Source organism: Sander lucioperca, chromosome 2, assembly GCF_008315115.2.
Source record: "Sander lucioperca isolate FBNREF2018 chromosome 2, SLUC_FBN_1.2, whole genome shotgun sequence".
Lineage (NCBI taxonomy): Eukaryota > Metazoa > Chordata > Actinopteri > Perciformes > Percidae > Sander > Sander lucioperca.
Genome location: NC_050174.1, coordinates 21,940,044 through 21,955,756, shown reverse-complemented (window position 1 = coordinate 21,955,756; position 15,713 = coordinate 21,940,044). Strand labels below are relative to the sequence as shown.

At 41.1% G+C, this 15,713-nt stretch overlaps 1 protein-coding gene across 3 annotated transcripts; it reads left to right on the top strand.

Annotated features, from left to right (window-relative positions):
* Positions 1-607: 607 nt before the first annotated feature.
* On the top strand, positions 608-15,343 carry LOC116045073 (beta-1,4 N-acetylgalactosaminyltransferase 2-like). Of its 3 annotated transcripts, none has more exons than XM_035994802.1 (8): positions 608-729; positions 2,678-2,791; positions 3,086-3,172; positions 8,018-8,199; positions 10,607-10,750; positions 13,826-14,054; positions 14,173-14,424; positions 15,103-15,343. In XM_035994802.1, the coding sequence occupies exons 2-7, from the start codon at positions 2,701-2,703 to the stop codon at positions 14,367-14,369; spliced, it is 930 nt and encodes a 309-aa protein (XP_035850695.1). In that variant the 5' UTR covers positions 608-729; positions 2,678-2,700; the 3' UTR covers positions 14,370-14,424; positions 15,103-15,343. The 3 variants fall into 3 exon arrangements, with proteins under 3 accessions (XP_035850695.1, XP_031148453.1, XP_035850696.1); XM_031292593.2 differs by having other exon boundaries at positions 14,173-14,435; positions 15,139-15,343; XM_035994803.1 differs by lacking the exon at positions 2,678-2,791 and having other exon boundaries at positions 623-729.
* Positions 15,344-15,713: the final 370 nt, after the last annotated feature.

The following is a 15,713-nucleotide window of genomic DNA, read 5'->3' as shown; positions in this document are numbered from 1 at the left end:
CTCCTTGCTTTCTCTGATTCTCTGATTGTGTGGTGGTGGTGTGGGACTGGCCTTCTTCCATCTTGGGAAATAAATAAATTGAACAAAAATGTAATGATATACGTATTACAAAAAATTATACAAATAGCCTGGTGCCCAAAAAAGCGGTAACTTCCGTGCCTAAAAAGTGAACCCAGTGCGTAAGTCCCTTAAACCTGCATTCTATCCACTTTCCAGCACGGGGGTGACTCCACTGGTTGGTTTAGTATAGATTTCATGAACTTTCTTTTAATCTTTACGAATTTCATGAAATGGTAAAACATGAAGATTTTCTTTTTGATACACCATTTCACGATTTTAGGCTAATTCCACCTGTTTTTAGCAACCAAAGCCAGGAAATCCAAGCAATTGGAGCCTCCAACAATTTGCCAGCAGTTAGCTATATACCAACCAAGCTTCAAGCTAAATGTCCTTAAATTAACATAAGAACCTAGGCTGGAGAATCCTGGTCAGATCTATTGACTGACCACTGCATGCTACTTCTAGCAATCAGAGGAATTTTCCGTAGCTGGTGAGCAAGCCAGCCTAAAGACAGCTACACTCAAAAACCGAGGAAGATAGAAAAGTCAGTATTTGAAATGAATGTAGACAATAGAAGATTTACTCTGGTGTGTCTACTCTAGGTGTCCTTGAATGTGTCCAAAGGGGTCCTGACTACGGAGAATCTAGCTGAAGGTGTGAAGGTCCAAGGTGAGATTTCGATATCAGAACTAACTTCATATATGTTGTAGTTGGAGTTCTGAATAGATGTGACTAAGTCTGATTTGTTTAAGTAAATGAGCTTTAGCCTACTCCTGCCTGAAAGACATTGGCATCAGATGTGATTCCTGCTGTGACCGTGCTTTTGAAGCTTTTGACAGATGAGGGGCTAAGCCCAAGCTTTAAGTCCCTGAGGTACCATGGGTTGAATAGTTGACGCACTCTTTTACCTTGTAGGTCAATTAGATGAAGAATATATATGGGTATGTGTGTTCGTGCAGTCTGTAGTGGTGTTGTCTGTCTGTGCTTCAGAGTAGAACACCTAGTCTGGCATTGCCAGACCTATCTCCACAGCGCTGCAGAGTAAGATCAGGCTCTACCACACAAACATTCCAGGATAGGAGAAAAAAAACACTCTGGGTTGTTTGCATTTATCTAAACCAATCACAATCGGTTTGGTCAGCGCTAAGCTCCACTCGCAGATATGGTGGCTCTGCAAAATGGTCTCAGGAAGGAACTTGTTTTGGTGGAACATTTGCACCCTGAAAAGGAAAACACTACATACAGTATGGAATGAAGTTAACTGTTCACACAATACAGTAACGTGAGCTATATAAATTAGCTGGATGCATGGTTAAACATAATTTGCTCTTACCAGTGCATCGCCGTGTGCATTTTGTCCTTAGCAAATCCCCGCCAATCGGTCCCTGCCTTGTTGCACGATCAACATTTTCTTTCGTCATAGTTTTATTCGGTCAGCCACCATGCTCCATAACACATGGGAGCGTGTCAGAAGCAGATTGTTTTGCCTGCCCAACTCGCAGATTCCATTGTTTTGGTAATATTTCCTGGATATTTGTGCTTCTACCATAAAAGTAAGTAGTCTACATAGTTAAATGGTGTCTTCCATTTAGTCCGGTTATGGACGACACGGATCAAATATTTGTGGCAAAGGGTGTTTAATTAGAAAATTGACTGGATGCTAGCCCTTCCACTCCCTGCTTGGCCTGTTGAACGCCCCACATTTCCATCAGAAATAGACCTGGTGCGTATTTGTAGTGGAGCAGAGTGGAGAGCTAGCCTGGGAAAACCCTGACGAACTTCCAGCAAATTTGAGTTTTGCTCTGCAAGTCAGTCTGGCCAAGAGCCCATTCAAACCCATTTCCAATTTTTCCAAATCAAGGCACCAATCACAACCGTTGAGCTTTACAAGATGACGATAGCGCAGCGGCAGCAAGCAGCTTTTTGTTTACATTCAACATGACAGCCACCGAAGCGCAGTAACCCGTTTATGCCATGGATGTATTAAGAGGTTGATGCTGCTGTTGCATCTACGTCACCCGGATCGTTGGTCTGATTGGTTGAAGGACTATCCAATTGCGCCCAGAGGCATTTGAGCGGTGTCCGTTGTCCCTTTGGAAATGGGCTGTTAATGAACCTTGCCCAGACCCATTCTCAGTTACAACTGAGAAGGGTCTGGTGTCAACCAGGCTAGTGGAGAGCAGCTTTTGGAACACTTTTGCAATGCGCTGGTGGAATCACAAGCATTGTCTTGAGTGGCCAAAATTGCTGGCGGGGGCTGCAGCGTCGGCCCAGCTGCGCCTGTTGGTATTTAGGGGTTAGTCCTCACCGACAGCACTCGCATATGATAACATTTTTCAGTTATTCTGCTACAGTTGTATGTTGTGTGGTACTTAAATCTACTGAATGTGTCAGAAAGTGAGGAACATCTGATGAAACAAAACGTCAGAATGTTAGAACTGTAATGGTATAATATTGGTATGTAATACTTGTACTTACATTTGGGTATCGGTGCATCCCTAGCAAAGTATAGCTACTTGAGGATTTAAACAAACTACATTTTATATTATTAACTATTCAAAGTATCACAGTAATTATTGTTAAAATCTATTTATGTTTTGGCAAAACAAATTGACAGGTGGTGGTGGGACTAGACTGATTATGGAGTCTAGCAGCCTGGTGATCCTCAACGACACGCTGGCTAAAGTGTCCTATACCAGCACTGTCTACCATATACACACTGGAGACCTCGGTATGCATCTAAGAAATCGGAACTGAGCTAGAAAACAGAATGTGAAAAATACTGTCATTGCAGAAATGAAATGCACAAAATGACGCAAGTCCTGATATGGTTAATGTAATCAAAAACAATTAGTGAAGTTGTCAATGTGTTGTACAGGTATGAATGTGCATAAATGTGTGTTTCTGTCTGTGTTTACTAGAATTAGTGAAATGCAGCTTAATTTAAGGCCACTTTGTTTCCTAAATGTCAACAACTAATGTGTTAGGAGTAAGCCACTGCTTAGCTGTCCTTTTCTGTACTTAGCATCCTTCCAGTTTGAAAACCACGAAGCTGTGTTTCCCATTACCATCAAACAGCCTCAGCTGCCAGTGCTGCACGACATGGGGACAGGTAGGAGTGCACTCAACATGGAGTCTGGTGGATAAAAATTAAGTTTACATTAAGTTTTTAACATTTAATTATTATCAATGGCAGGAAAGTGCTGCTTCTACGCTCTGTGGGTTGAACCAATGAAGCATTAATCAGTTTGATGTCACAGCAGGTTATTTTCATAAGATAAACGACTAGTCAAATTTAAAATCAACCTTCTGTATAAAAGATACAGCAAGAAGAATGATGAAACTGACGTGCTTTGGGGTAAACAGCATAAACTGAAAAAATAATGGCAGAAGCTTCTGGGTCTGAAAAGTGGATCCAATCTGAAGTGCCTCAAACCTGCATTAGCCTATATCTAATTTCCAGCAGAAAAAGAAGTCAGCTTGTAAAAAAGGATATGGCAAAATTAACCTAATACTACTTTTCTTAAACACAGCATGTTCATTTTTGTAAATGACGGTCCCATTTGTTTTAAAATTGACGATAAAGCAGGGGATGCTTTAGGGTGTGGCTACCAGCTGACCTGTCAATCAGGACAGAGGCTTAGCTATGCTAACCATGGTACTGTGTACATTAAAACAGCTGTCAACTTGTTTATGGGTGTTGCCCATGTTTTTATCCTAAACTTAGACCCTCTCACTGTGTGTATCATTTCATCAAAATTAATTTTAACATCTTGGTCGCCTAAAATTGTCCATTGGATGACTCGCTTCAGAAGGGTTGAAAATTGGCAACTTCCTTCTTTAGCATTTAGCTTAGCGCAGCACCATTGCAACCATAAACAACACTGGCAATCACTAAAATATCATCCTCCCCAGCTCCACCCTCTCTTTTAAAAAACCATGATGGCGACAGCCAAATTGCCAAACCGACGGCCAAATTGCCAAACTTGAGGCTTCAAAACGAACGCCACGGTGCTACTTACAGTCTGTGGTAAACAGCTTTGGACTTTTTTTATAGTGTATATGCACATTCATATTTGATTTGTGAATCGAGGATTTAAAAAAAAAATAATCATCAAACAACATTGATCTGTATTATATCTGTTATTCACTGATGAATCTATACCAGTGGTTCTCAACCTTTTTTGTGCCAGCGCCCCCCTATCCATTATCCATTATCCAGGTCCCTAACCATCCCCCATCAAATAAGATGTAGGCTAGTTGCCCCGAATATGAATGATTACGCCCTAATGTTAGGCCTATTATTGTTGTTACTATTGTTATCACAAATAATCAAAAAGTCATATCATTGAATGACAAACAACATATTTATTAGTTTTCTACGGTGGCCCTGAAGTGCAAATCACAACAGCAATTAGAAAAACGCAACAACAAATCATAAAACACAATGGCAAATAGAAAAACATGACAGCAAAAATAAAAACACGACAGCAAAAATGAAAACACGACAGCAAATAGGAAAACACGACCGCAAATATGAAAACACGACGTCAAATATGAAAACACGACAGCAAATATGAAAACACGACAGCAAATAGGAAAACACAACGGCAAATATGAAAACAAAATGGCAAATAGGAAAACACGACAGCAAATAGGAAAACACGACAGCAGATATTAAAACAAAACGGCAAATATGAAAACACAAATCACAAAACACAACGGCATTAACTTCTACCGGAAAAGGTAGGGCCTATCTAGCAGAGGACGGACCCTCCTGATTGGACAGACGCACTGTCTGTCTTTTGACAGGAAGGAGAGGTGAAAAAATAAAAGCGCCTCACTGTCTATGCTTTTAACAGACAGACTAGCCGTTTCTCATTTCAAAACACTGGACGAAATGGATGTGGAACTGTGAACTGTGCTGTTGGTGAATCAGCGTCAGTCTGCTTGCAGGAGGAGAATATTCTGTCGGGAACTTTGCCCGCAATGTGCAAAGGTAGGTAACGTTACCGACACTGATAGGCAATACTGTAAGCAATAGTCGTTTTCTCTTATTTATCCTATGTCAATAAATTAAACACTTACCGGTAAGGAGAATTGCATTAATTAATCTTAATTACATTAAGCTTACAGTAGCTAACTGTTTACATTAGCTTGTAGTTTACTGCATGTATGCAACATTAGCTCATTGTTCAGTAACTTCTAGCTTTCAGACAAATGTAGTGCAAAATATGATCAGCAACTACAAGGTAAACGCTACCAGCTAATGAGCTACCACAGGCAGTATGATATGCAGTAAACTGCAAGTGAGAAAGGGTAAATAGTACTGTAAACACAAAGCTACAAGGCTACAACCAACATATGAAAAATCACAATACCTCCATTGATAAACACCCACTAACACAGTAGAGGTAGGTGTAAGTGTGTTAAATGGTCAACAGTTGTCAGTTAAGACGATGATGAAGAAACTACACCACTACACAGTTACATGAGGTACCTTCATGTTACAGTATGCTTAAATATACTTGTGATACAATTCTAATCTTACCAGGACAGGTTGGATAACTACTGGACTAACCTAAAGCTTTCTCCTTCTGTCTGCAGATAACTACTGGCCTAACCTAAAGGTTGGATAACTACTGGACTAACCTAATCTTACCAGGACAGGTTGGATAACTACTGGCCTAACCTAAAGGTTGGATAACTACTGGACTAACCTAATCTTACCAGAACAGGTTGGATAACTACTGGACTAACCTAAAGCTTTCTCCTTCTGTCTGCAGTCTTGAAGCAACCCCATCATCGGCAGCTGTGTCTGATCGTCGCTTCATGTTGAATAAACCTGTGTACAGTATATAGTAATGTTTGAATAAATGTTATAATAAAGATACACGTTTCGTTAATGTCTTTTTAGAGCTTGTATACCTAACGAGTTATTAAAACAGGTAGCATCTGACTATACAACAACTGATAAACACACCAATTTCTAAATCTCTGCTAACATTACGCATATACAGTAACGGCTTATAAAAAGAGATGAAAATGCCACCGGACATTAAAACTTTACGAACACAAATGGCATAAAAGACAGCAACCCAGCTAGCTAACAGCCTAATGTTAAATGATAGGTTCAGTTAGCTTAACGTTAGCTTGGGGTGTATCTACCTAATTATAATAGCAATTTGTACCAGCATTAATGCGTTACACTTTACATTGATGTAACACATTAACGGTGTTAACAAATGTACGGCAAACGCTAAATATACTTACATTTAAATGTTAATTGTGCCATCAGCGATGCCGCTCCAACTCCCGCTTAGGTCCGCCATTGTTTTTTTTTTTAACGAGACGGCAAAGCCGCGCGCATAGGATTGTGGGTGATTTGGGAGCGCGAAAGACAGACAGTGCGTCTGTCCAATCAGGAGGGTCCGTCCTCTGCTAGATAGGCCCTACCTTTTCCGGTAGAAGTTAATGCCATTGTGTTTTGTGATTTATTGAAGTGTTTTCATATTTGCTGTCGTGTTTTCATATTTGCTGTCGTGTTTTCATATTTGCCGTCGTGTTTTCATATTTGCAGTCGTGTTTTCCTATTTGCTGTCGTGTTTTCCTATTTGCTGTCGTGTTTTTCTATTTGCCGTTATGTTTTATGATTTGTTGTTGCGTTTTTCTTATTGCTGTTGTGATTTGCACTTCAGGGCCACCATAGTTTCCAAGGTATCAAAAATGTGCCATGTGAATATAGAAATTATATTTACAGGTGTTCAAAAAAGATGCAACCATTTGACATTTAATTTAAATAACAGCAGCCAATCAGCACGACTAGATATGTAACATTCAAACTTTAATTAGGTATTACAAACAGTAACAGTAGCCAATCAGAAACAGCTAGCAATTTAACTTTCAAATCTATTTTTCATTCAAATCTAAATATAAATCAAATTGTTCCAACGGAAAACAAGCTGGCATCAAGGGGTAAAAGCAGAAGGATTTACTTCCGAATGGAAATTAGTTTACAAACTTTGAAAGTTAGTGAGAGCCCTTTGTTGATGCTTAGAAGAGTATAGGTTTGCTGTCGCCTGTCTTGCGAGTAAATAGCAGAATTTTTTTTTGGAGAAACGCAACCCCACATCACGCTGCGTTTTGAGGAGATGTGAGAATCTCGTACAGTAAACAGTTACATCACTGCCTCTATCGCTTCCACAAGAAAGTTTTAAAACACCTAACACAAGCCCCTAACTGCCCGGGAGTTTGGGGAACAGCTAAATGTTTGTCAAAGCACGGTCGATGTCTCTCGCACGTCTCTTTTCTTTCTCTCTTTCTACGTGAAATTAAGCTGCCTTCAGGTGTAGTAGGAAACGGTGTGTTCTATAAACGATCTGATGAAAAACTGTTACTGTGAAATATAAAGTCTACTTGTAAGAAAGGACGAGTTAAGCGTGTTTTACATTAGATGCATCCAAGGTGGCCCGCGCCATCGTGACGTCAAAATGACGTAATATCCGCCCGATTTATGGCGCGCGAGCAGAGGTCGCACACGGCTCTTTTTTTTTCAGGTGACAAAGCGGAAACGGGAGACCTGAACGGGTTCGCCGACAACCGGATGCCAGGACTCTCACAGTGACTGGAAGTCTCTCTTGTAAACTTACCGGGTTAAGATGAGTTCTTTTATGGTGAATGAAAGGCTTGATCCGATGAAGTAGGTCATCGAATCAAATCGAAGCATTGACGTCAATGCTGCTGCCAGTTCTGCCGTTGTTTATCTTGTTCTTCTTCTTCTAGTCTTCTGAAAGCCCCCTGGGGGGCAGTACCGCCCCCGTTGAGAAACACTGATCTATACCAACACATGCTAATCTCCTGTTAAAAAAGAAGGCAGCTAGCAGGTTCATGTACTCTAACCATAATGTCTTCATGTGTCTTTTCTTGAACTAACTCTTTGCCTACTTCTGTCTGTCAGATATCAACTCTCACGTCACCATCGCCACAAAGACATTTCTGCGCTACCCACAACTCAAGTTGTTGTTGAGTAGCATCCGGCGTTTCTATAGCAACATAGAAGTCATCATCGCAGATGACAGCTTTGAACCAGAGCACATTACTGGAGAACACATCCGGCAGTACTTAATGCCTCCAGCACAGGTGCACGCACGCACGCACGCACGCACGCACGCACGCACGCACGCACGCACACTGCCTTGCTTCTTATTTCAAATTACCAGATCAGCTTTTATCTTGCTTTTAGATTTTCTTACTGACAGAGTACAACGGTTTCGAGTGAATGGACAAATTTCTAGCATCAGGCTTTCAAGTACACAGTTGCAGAGCGTCTCGGGAAGATAGTTATATTGTAAAGTTTTCTGATGTTTTCTGGTTGTCTGTGATGTACAAGAAAGACAATGATTAGCCAACCAGACCCCATTCTGCCTTCGGGCTGGTGGTATATTTGTGCCTCCGAGGAGCACTAATCCCTATTCCAAGTCTTTTCTGCTATAGGGCTGCTCAACACCAACAATGCTCATCTTAAAGCAACACTATGTATCTTTTAGCTGCAGCTGTAGTTCCAATGAGACAACCTGTAGGGGGACCGAAGAGGGAAAAGTTACATAGTGTTGCTTTAAAGCAGTGTTTTTTAAATAGGGTTACGCATACACCTAGGGGTACTTTGGAGTACTGCAGGGGGTACGTAATTATTCTTTTATCTCTTAATTAAAAAAAAGAAATCAGTCATGCATGATTCTTAAAATAATTATTTACTATAATAATGAATGAATCTAGTGATTGTTTGTGTGTTTCAGTTACAATATTGTTGTTCAGTAAATCAGACTCGGATGGCAGAGCTCTGCATTGTGCCTCTTTTATATAGCTAGGCTTTTTTTTTTCTACTAAAACTGTTTTGTATTGGTCAGGGGGTACTTGGCTGAAACAATATTTCAAAGGGCGTACATTATTAAAAAAAGTTTGAGAACCACTGTTTTAAAGTGCTCATATTATGCTTCTTGGCTTTTCCCCCTCCCATTATTGTGTTATATATATTTTTGTGCATGTAATATGTTTACAAAGTGAAAGCCCAAAGGGACTTACCATCTCCAACAGAAAACACTGTTCACAAACTGCTCCAAACAGCTCTATTGTAGTCCAGCCTTTACTTCGGTGATGAACGTGCGTCACTTTGTAACACACGTTATAATGCTCACGTAGCTGCTAGTGTGGCACGCCCTCATGCTCTGCAACTGACTAGCTAGCAGTACTTACTGCGCATGTGCCACTCCCAACAAAGATGGTACAGAAGTGAGATGTCTCACTCTGTAGCTAAAACAGAGAGCTCAACACACAGGGTGAAAAGAGGAGCTGCAGCAATGTGCAGTACAACAAATATATAGTGTTTTTTGAAAATTAAACCACATAAACCTATTCTGGTACAACCTCTAAATACAATTATGAACCTGAAAATGAGCATATATGAGCACTTTAAAGGATGGCTATGGCAGAGACTATAGGACTTGTTGTTTTTTATATTGATTGTTAATTGCCTTTATTTATTGTCTCTGTCCCCTTTTTAATGTTTCCATACTGAGAGTATGGACTGGGAAGCTGCAAATCAATTGTGCACTATGATTAATATAGTGTCTGAACTGAACACACACACACACACACACACACACACACACACACACACACAAACACATTGTAATATTAAAGTGATGGTTCGGAGTAATTTCACCCTAGGCTGCTTTGCACTTTGACCTCGAGCCAAACAACCCCCCATAAGCTTTTTTCCCTTGTTATAACGTTGGTTGAGTTAGCGTTATCAGCTGGTTAGCTTAGTGCAGGCGCTAATGGATCCACGTTTGTATCTCGTAAATTACCCCACTAATAATGCCCGGAATGATACCAAACTTCTACAGTAGTACAAATAGTTTCTATACTTATAAAACAAGGCATTAGAAAGTTTGTAACTACACCAGAAGTATATTTAAATAACACTTGCCTGATGGATACTCCTCTCGGCTGCTACCGCGCTTTCGCACAGTACTTACATACTACTACTACATACTTCTGGTGTAGTTACAAACTTCTTAATGCCTCGTTTTATAAGTACAGAAACTATTTGTACTACTGTAGAAGTTTGGTATCATTCCAGGCATTATTAGTGGGGTAATTTACGAGATACAAATGTGGATCCATTAGCGCCTGCACTAAGCTAACTAGCTGATAACGCTAACTCGACCAACGTTATAACAAGGGAAAAAAGCTTATGGGGGGTTGTTTGGTTCGAGGTCAAGGTGCAAAGCAGCCTAGGGTGAAATTACTCCGAACCATCACCTTAAAAACCAAATTTCATTAACCCATATAGCACAGACATTTCCAATTGATTAACATTTCTACCATATTTGATATATATGATGATCATATTATTATTTAATAAAAAAAATGTTTTGTTTATTCATGGTATCTGTTAATGCTCTGCATTGCATTGTACTTGTCACCTGAAATGACAAGTGACATTAAAAGATTCCAAAGATGAACGTTGTTTTTTCTTCCTCAGGGCTGGTTTGCTGGCAGGAATCTGGCCGTCTCCCAGGTAACCACCAAGTACTTCCTGTGGGTGGACGATGACTTTTTGTTCACGGAGAACACAAAGATAGAGAAGCTGGTGGAGGTGATGGAGGCGGTCCCAGAACTGGACGTGGTAAGAATGAGAATGATGTCTGAGCGGTCAGCTTATGTTGATTATTTTCAAGTAAAATGATTTAAGTGTTATTTCTGTAGTCAGGTGTTCACACAGGGCCAGCCCCAGACTTTCAGAGGCCGTGAGCAAGATTTGGTTTGGCGTGTTGCCACTTCACCTGGCACTGAACTCACACAAGTACAAATAAGCTTGTAAAGACCAAAGAGAGACCGATTGGCAGCAACGTTGACTGTAAATATGCTGTGTTAACAGCTTTGATGATAGAGTGTGACTGGCTTTCTAAATCTGCAGCTGTCTCTACAGCTGCCTTAGCTTCACACTCTTCTGTTGGTGCATTGAATGTGGCCTCTATGCGTGCTTTCTCAATTTGCATTCTCTATTTGGTGCTTTGCATAGGCTGCTCGTGTGCGTGCAGCATATGCAGCATATTCTGACTTGACATCCAGGTCTTGAATATTAATATTGTCAGGGTTTGGGTCTGGCATTGTCATATAGGACAGGTGGATGTCTCCAGTCCACAGGAAAATGCTCTTGAAGATGTAGTTTTATGTTGTTGTGTTTTTATTTAGTGAGGGATAAACTTCCCGTGGATTCTCGTAGATGGTTATGCATTCTCTCTTCACAGTTTGTCATAATGGTTTATCTTTATGCAGTTCGGTCCTGGCTAAGTGTTGTCCCCAAGAATGTATGCTCAGCTATATAGACAGCTAAACACTCTCTTCTAGCTCCAAGGAACAGGCTGATGTGTTGATTTTGGCAGTTTAATCAGGTTTAAGTGTAAAACTGTGGACAATGAACAAATTACGATAAAAGGTTAAGTATTAACACAAAGCAAAACCATTTGCTATGCCCGTACAACAGACATATCCAATTTGACTGTACTAAATAACAGAGAATAAAGTCAACCACATTAGCTAACTTAGAAAAGACGTAACTTTCTAATCACAGTACATTTTCAAACAAATAATGGTGCATAGGCTACATGTCTCTTTTATGATAATATATATAATATATGATAATAATGAAACAATATAACTTACAGATGATGCCATTTATAAACTGTGAAGGCGAGGATGGCAAAAGATTGTAGCCAGCAGTAACGCGGCTGCAGTAAAGCACTTCCTGTTTTCTTCGTTAAAGGGACAGTTCACAGAACAACCACCAGGGGTCACATAGCAATACCAAACATATCTGGCTCCACAACAGCATCTTTGCTCCTCACTGTTAGGCTTTGGATTTGCTTGCAGACGGTTTGAGAAACACTGTTTTGAATTTAAAATTAAAAACGTGAAGTTTTACCCATGGTCCACGGACCGCTCTTTGGGAAATACTGGACTACAGTAAATACTGTATTTGTCTTTTACACCCTAACCCTATGAATGGTCCTTCTCAGGGCCTTTGCTGCCTTTTCCTGGGTCTGATGTGGGTTCGCTCTGTGTCCACAGATAACTAGTACTCAATGTAGTTCCTATAGCTTTACAGGTTCAGTGTGTAGAATTTAGTGACATCAAGCCAGGGCCGATGTGTGTCTTGCTCGTGCCCAGGACAAGATCATCTCCAAACACCACCCCTGTAGATTATTCCTAAAGGCGCTGACACAGGGTGCCCGGATAGCTCAGTTGGTAGATACCCATATATAGAGGTTTACTCCTTGACGCAGCGGGCCAGGGTTCGACTCCGACCTGCGGCCCTTTGCTGCATGTCATTCCCCCTCTCATGTCTTCAGCTGTCCTGTCAATAAAGGCCAAAAAATAATGTAAAAAAAACCCCCGCACCAACCTGATTATCGGCCGTTGGACAGTCTGGTGAGGTCAAGTCTGTTCGATGTGTTCATGCTGTCGTCAGTCGGAGGAGCCGTCGGCTTTAATTTGGGCCGATTTGATTTGTTGAATCAGCCAGCGGGCAGTCGGACTCAATGACCAATCTGATTGGTGGAGTGCTAGCCCTTGACTAGCGAATCAGTGCACTTATGTTAAAACACTTAACGGAAATGACGAGCGGTATGAGCGTGACGAACGCCTCTCAAAATCTGACGAAAATCTTTCAAACTGACCTTTGTCGATCAAAAAAACAGACAGATTCAGCAACTGCATGGCCTATTTCTCGCTTAAAATATTTTCGGAAACACGTTTCGGTGAACTATTTTCGTAAAATACGAAATCGTATTCCAAACGAGCCGCCATTATGGTCGGCTTTGAAATTCAGGAGAAGCCAAACCCACGTGACGCGTTCGTCATTTCCGGTTTTAATTTTTTGGGCGACAATACAGATTAGCGCCGCCTGCTGTTATGGAGACATATTATGTCTCGCGCACGCACAGAACGTACGCTCAAGTTGGCGTCGCTTTGGTGTGTTCCGAGGCACTTTTTGGACTGACGGGAGCCGAATGATCAGTCCGACTGCCTTTTCTACCGACGGTCGGCTGTCAGGTTGGTGTGTCAGAGACTTAAAAGGTCACAGGGTCTTTTTGGGCACCCAGGGACTGGGCTAACTGACAAGGTGTGCCCCCTGTCAGTGGTCCTGCATCTAGCGTTATAACTATGGTGGCCAATGCAAAAATGCGAATTGCCCTATCTGGGCCAGTGTTTGGTTTGTCCGTTCTGGGCTACTGTAGAAACATGGCAGTGCAACACGGCGGACTCCGCACCGTATGTAGATATAAACTGCTCATTCTAGGGTAACAAAAACTCAACAAATCTTAGTTTCAGGTGTTACACACTAAATAAAACATACTTCTTAATATTATATTCGACTTCTGCCAATTGTGCCCCCTAAATCCTACACAATCCCTGTCCCACTTTGCATGCTTGAGGTTTCTGCTCATCGCCAAATTTACTTATGAATCCTCTCTGCATTTCTTTGTTGATTTGATCAATTGTGCTTGATATTTCTGAATAAGGACTCTCTAAAAATAAAATGTACTATTTCTCCTCCTATGCACTTTTTTTTTTTTTTTTTTTTTTTTTACAACCACTACATCTGTCAACAGAAAACTTTCCCAGCATGTATTTGGCAAGAGACAGGTACACAATGGACTGGTAGCCAGTTTATGACCAGTTCTCTTGTTCTCATCAGCTAGGTGGGACAGTACAAGGGAACCAGTTTTATTTCTCTCTTCTCTATGAGGAAGGAGAGGAAATGGAAGGTGGCTGCTTGTACAGGAAGTCTCAAGGGAAGTTCCAATCACTTTCTGGTTACCCACGATGCTTTCTGGCCAGTGGGGTGGTCAACTTCTTCCTGGCTCGCACAGATGCCGTCCAGAGGGTGGGATTTGACCCTAAGCTCCAGAGGGTAGCGCACTCAGGTAGGTCTAGTCCCAGACAGAGTTTAGAGTCCAAGTGGCAGTTAGTCCACACACTTTCAGTTTTAGTTGGCATGATACAAGCAGGTGTTAAAGGCCAAATGTCTGTTTCTGACTCCAGAGTTCTTTATGGATGGCCTGGGCTCGTTGCTGGTCGCCACGTGTGACCATGTGTCCATTGACCATCAGCCCAAAACAGGCAACGACAAGGACAAGGCTCACTACGCCCGTTTTAGACACCCTGGAAACAGTGACATGGAGTTCAAACTGCAGCTTCACTTTTTCAAAAACCACCTAAAGTGTGTCAGATATGGATAGACGACTACAAGAGGACATTGGGTTACATATTTCCCTGCAGTTATTCAAATAAATAGTTTGATCTGTGTTGTGGTTTTGGACATTTCTGTTGCCTGTTTGTATATTTCTGTTGCTGTTTCCTGTTCTGCAGATTGACTTTGTATTACCCTGTGTATTGAGTTAGTTTTCCCGTTTTCCTGTTCTTTGTATTAGGTTCTGTTTCCGTATTTGTATACTTCTGTGTAATGTATGTCCCTATGGATTGTTTCTGTACTGTAGGTTTTGTCTCCTTGTCATTGAGTGATTTTCGGTCTTGTTTTGTATTATGTCTGTTTCCTGTTTTATTGTGATAGTCTGTTTTCTGTCTTGTCATGTCTAGTTCTGCTTCCTGTGTTTCCCGCCTTTGTTGATTACCCTGTCTCTCCTAATGTGTTTTACCTGCTGTGTCACCTGCCCCTCGTTACCGCATTACCCAGTGTATTTAGCCCTTGTGTTTCCCTTGTCTCTTGTCAGATCGTTTTGCGTCCGTTTGTGTTTCCTCCCTGTCTGTTCGTTCCTTGTCAGCGTGTCTAAGCCTGGTGCCTTTGCTTTTGATTTTTCCCTGCGTTGTTTTTGTAAGTTTTTCCTGTAAGTTTTTCCAGCCTCCGTGCTGCCGTTTTTTGTTCATCAATAAATCCTCTAGCTCAACCCTTCTCCTGCCTGTCTGCCTCTCCCTGCATTTGGGTCCTTTAATCCCTGGAAACCATCACAATCCGTTCTGATTCTGGATGGTAAAACCAGGTCTGAACAGTCTCCCTATTTATGAATCTCCTTACAATGTCGCCCCCTCTGGGATAGGGAGAGACTCTTTTAATACCAATAAACCAGAGAATTGCTGCTTAAAGTTAAATGCAGGGCCTGTATGAATGCAATTTTAAGTTAAGTTTTTAATTAGAAATCTTTTTCTCTCTTTATCTTCCAAAATGTATTTCATTTTATGTTTGTTTAAGCTTTTTCTTTATAAAATGTTCTCTCATATAAAGATATATTAATAAGGTTTGCATGGATTGCTATTTGTATAGTTTGTCTGAATCCCAGCTTGTTTACAAATGTGAGTATCAGTGCTATGTACTGTATGAGCTGCTGTGCTCTTTTATTAAAGCCAGAGGTGTATTGAACCCAACACAACCCATTGTTCATGTTAATAAAATATTCTAGATTGTATACCTTACTCTACTACAACTCTTTCTATGCCATTTGTGGCCCCAGACTCACCAGTTTCTTTTGGCCCACATCTGGTTTCCAATGACTAGGCCTGACTGCTAGTTTGGGTGGTGTCTGTGGGCCAACCGGTAAATTAGCTCTCCAACCTAACGTTAGTGAAAG

What these genes read in the sequence shown, in the direction of transcription:
- LOC116045073 (XM_035994802.1), top strand. Translation starts at nt 2,701, where the DNA reads ATGGAGTCTAGCAGCCTGGTGATCCTCAACGACACGCTGGCTAAAGTG. An exon ending in CGGTCCCAGAACTGGACGTG is followed by an intron (nt 10,751 to 13,825) that starts GTAAGAATGAGA and finishes TGTTCTCATCAG; the next exon opens with CTAGGTGGGACAGTACAAGG. An exon ending in CCAGAGGGTAGCGCACTCAG is followed by an intron (nt 14,055 to 14,172) that starts GTAGGTCTAGTC and finishes TTCTGACTCCAG; the next exon opens with AGTTCTTTATGGATGGCCTG.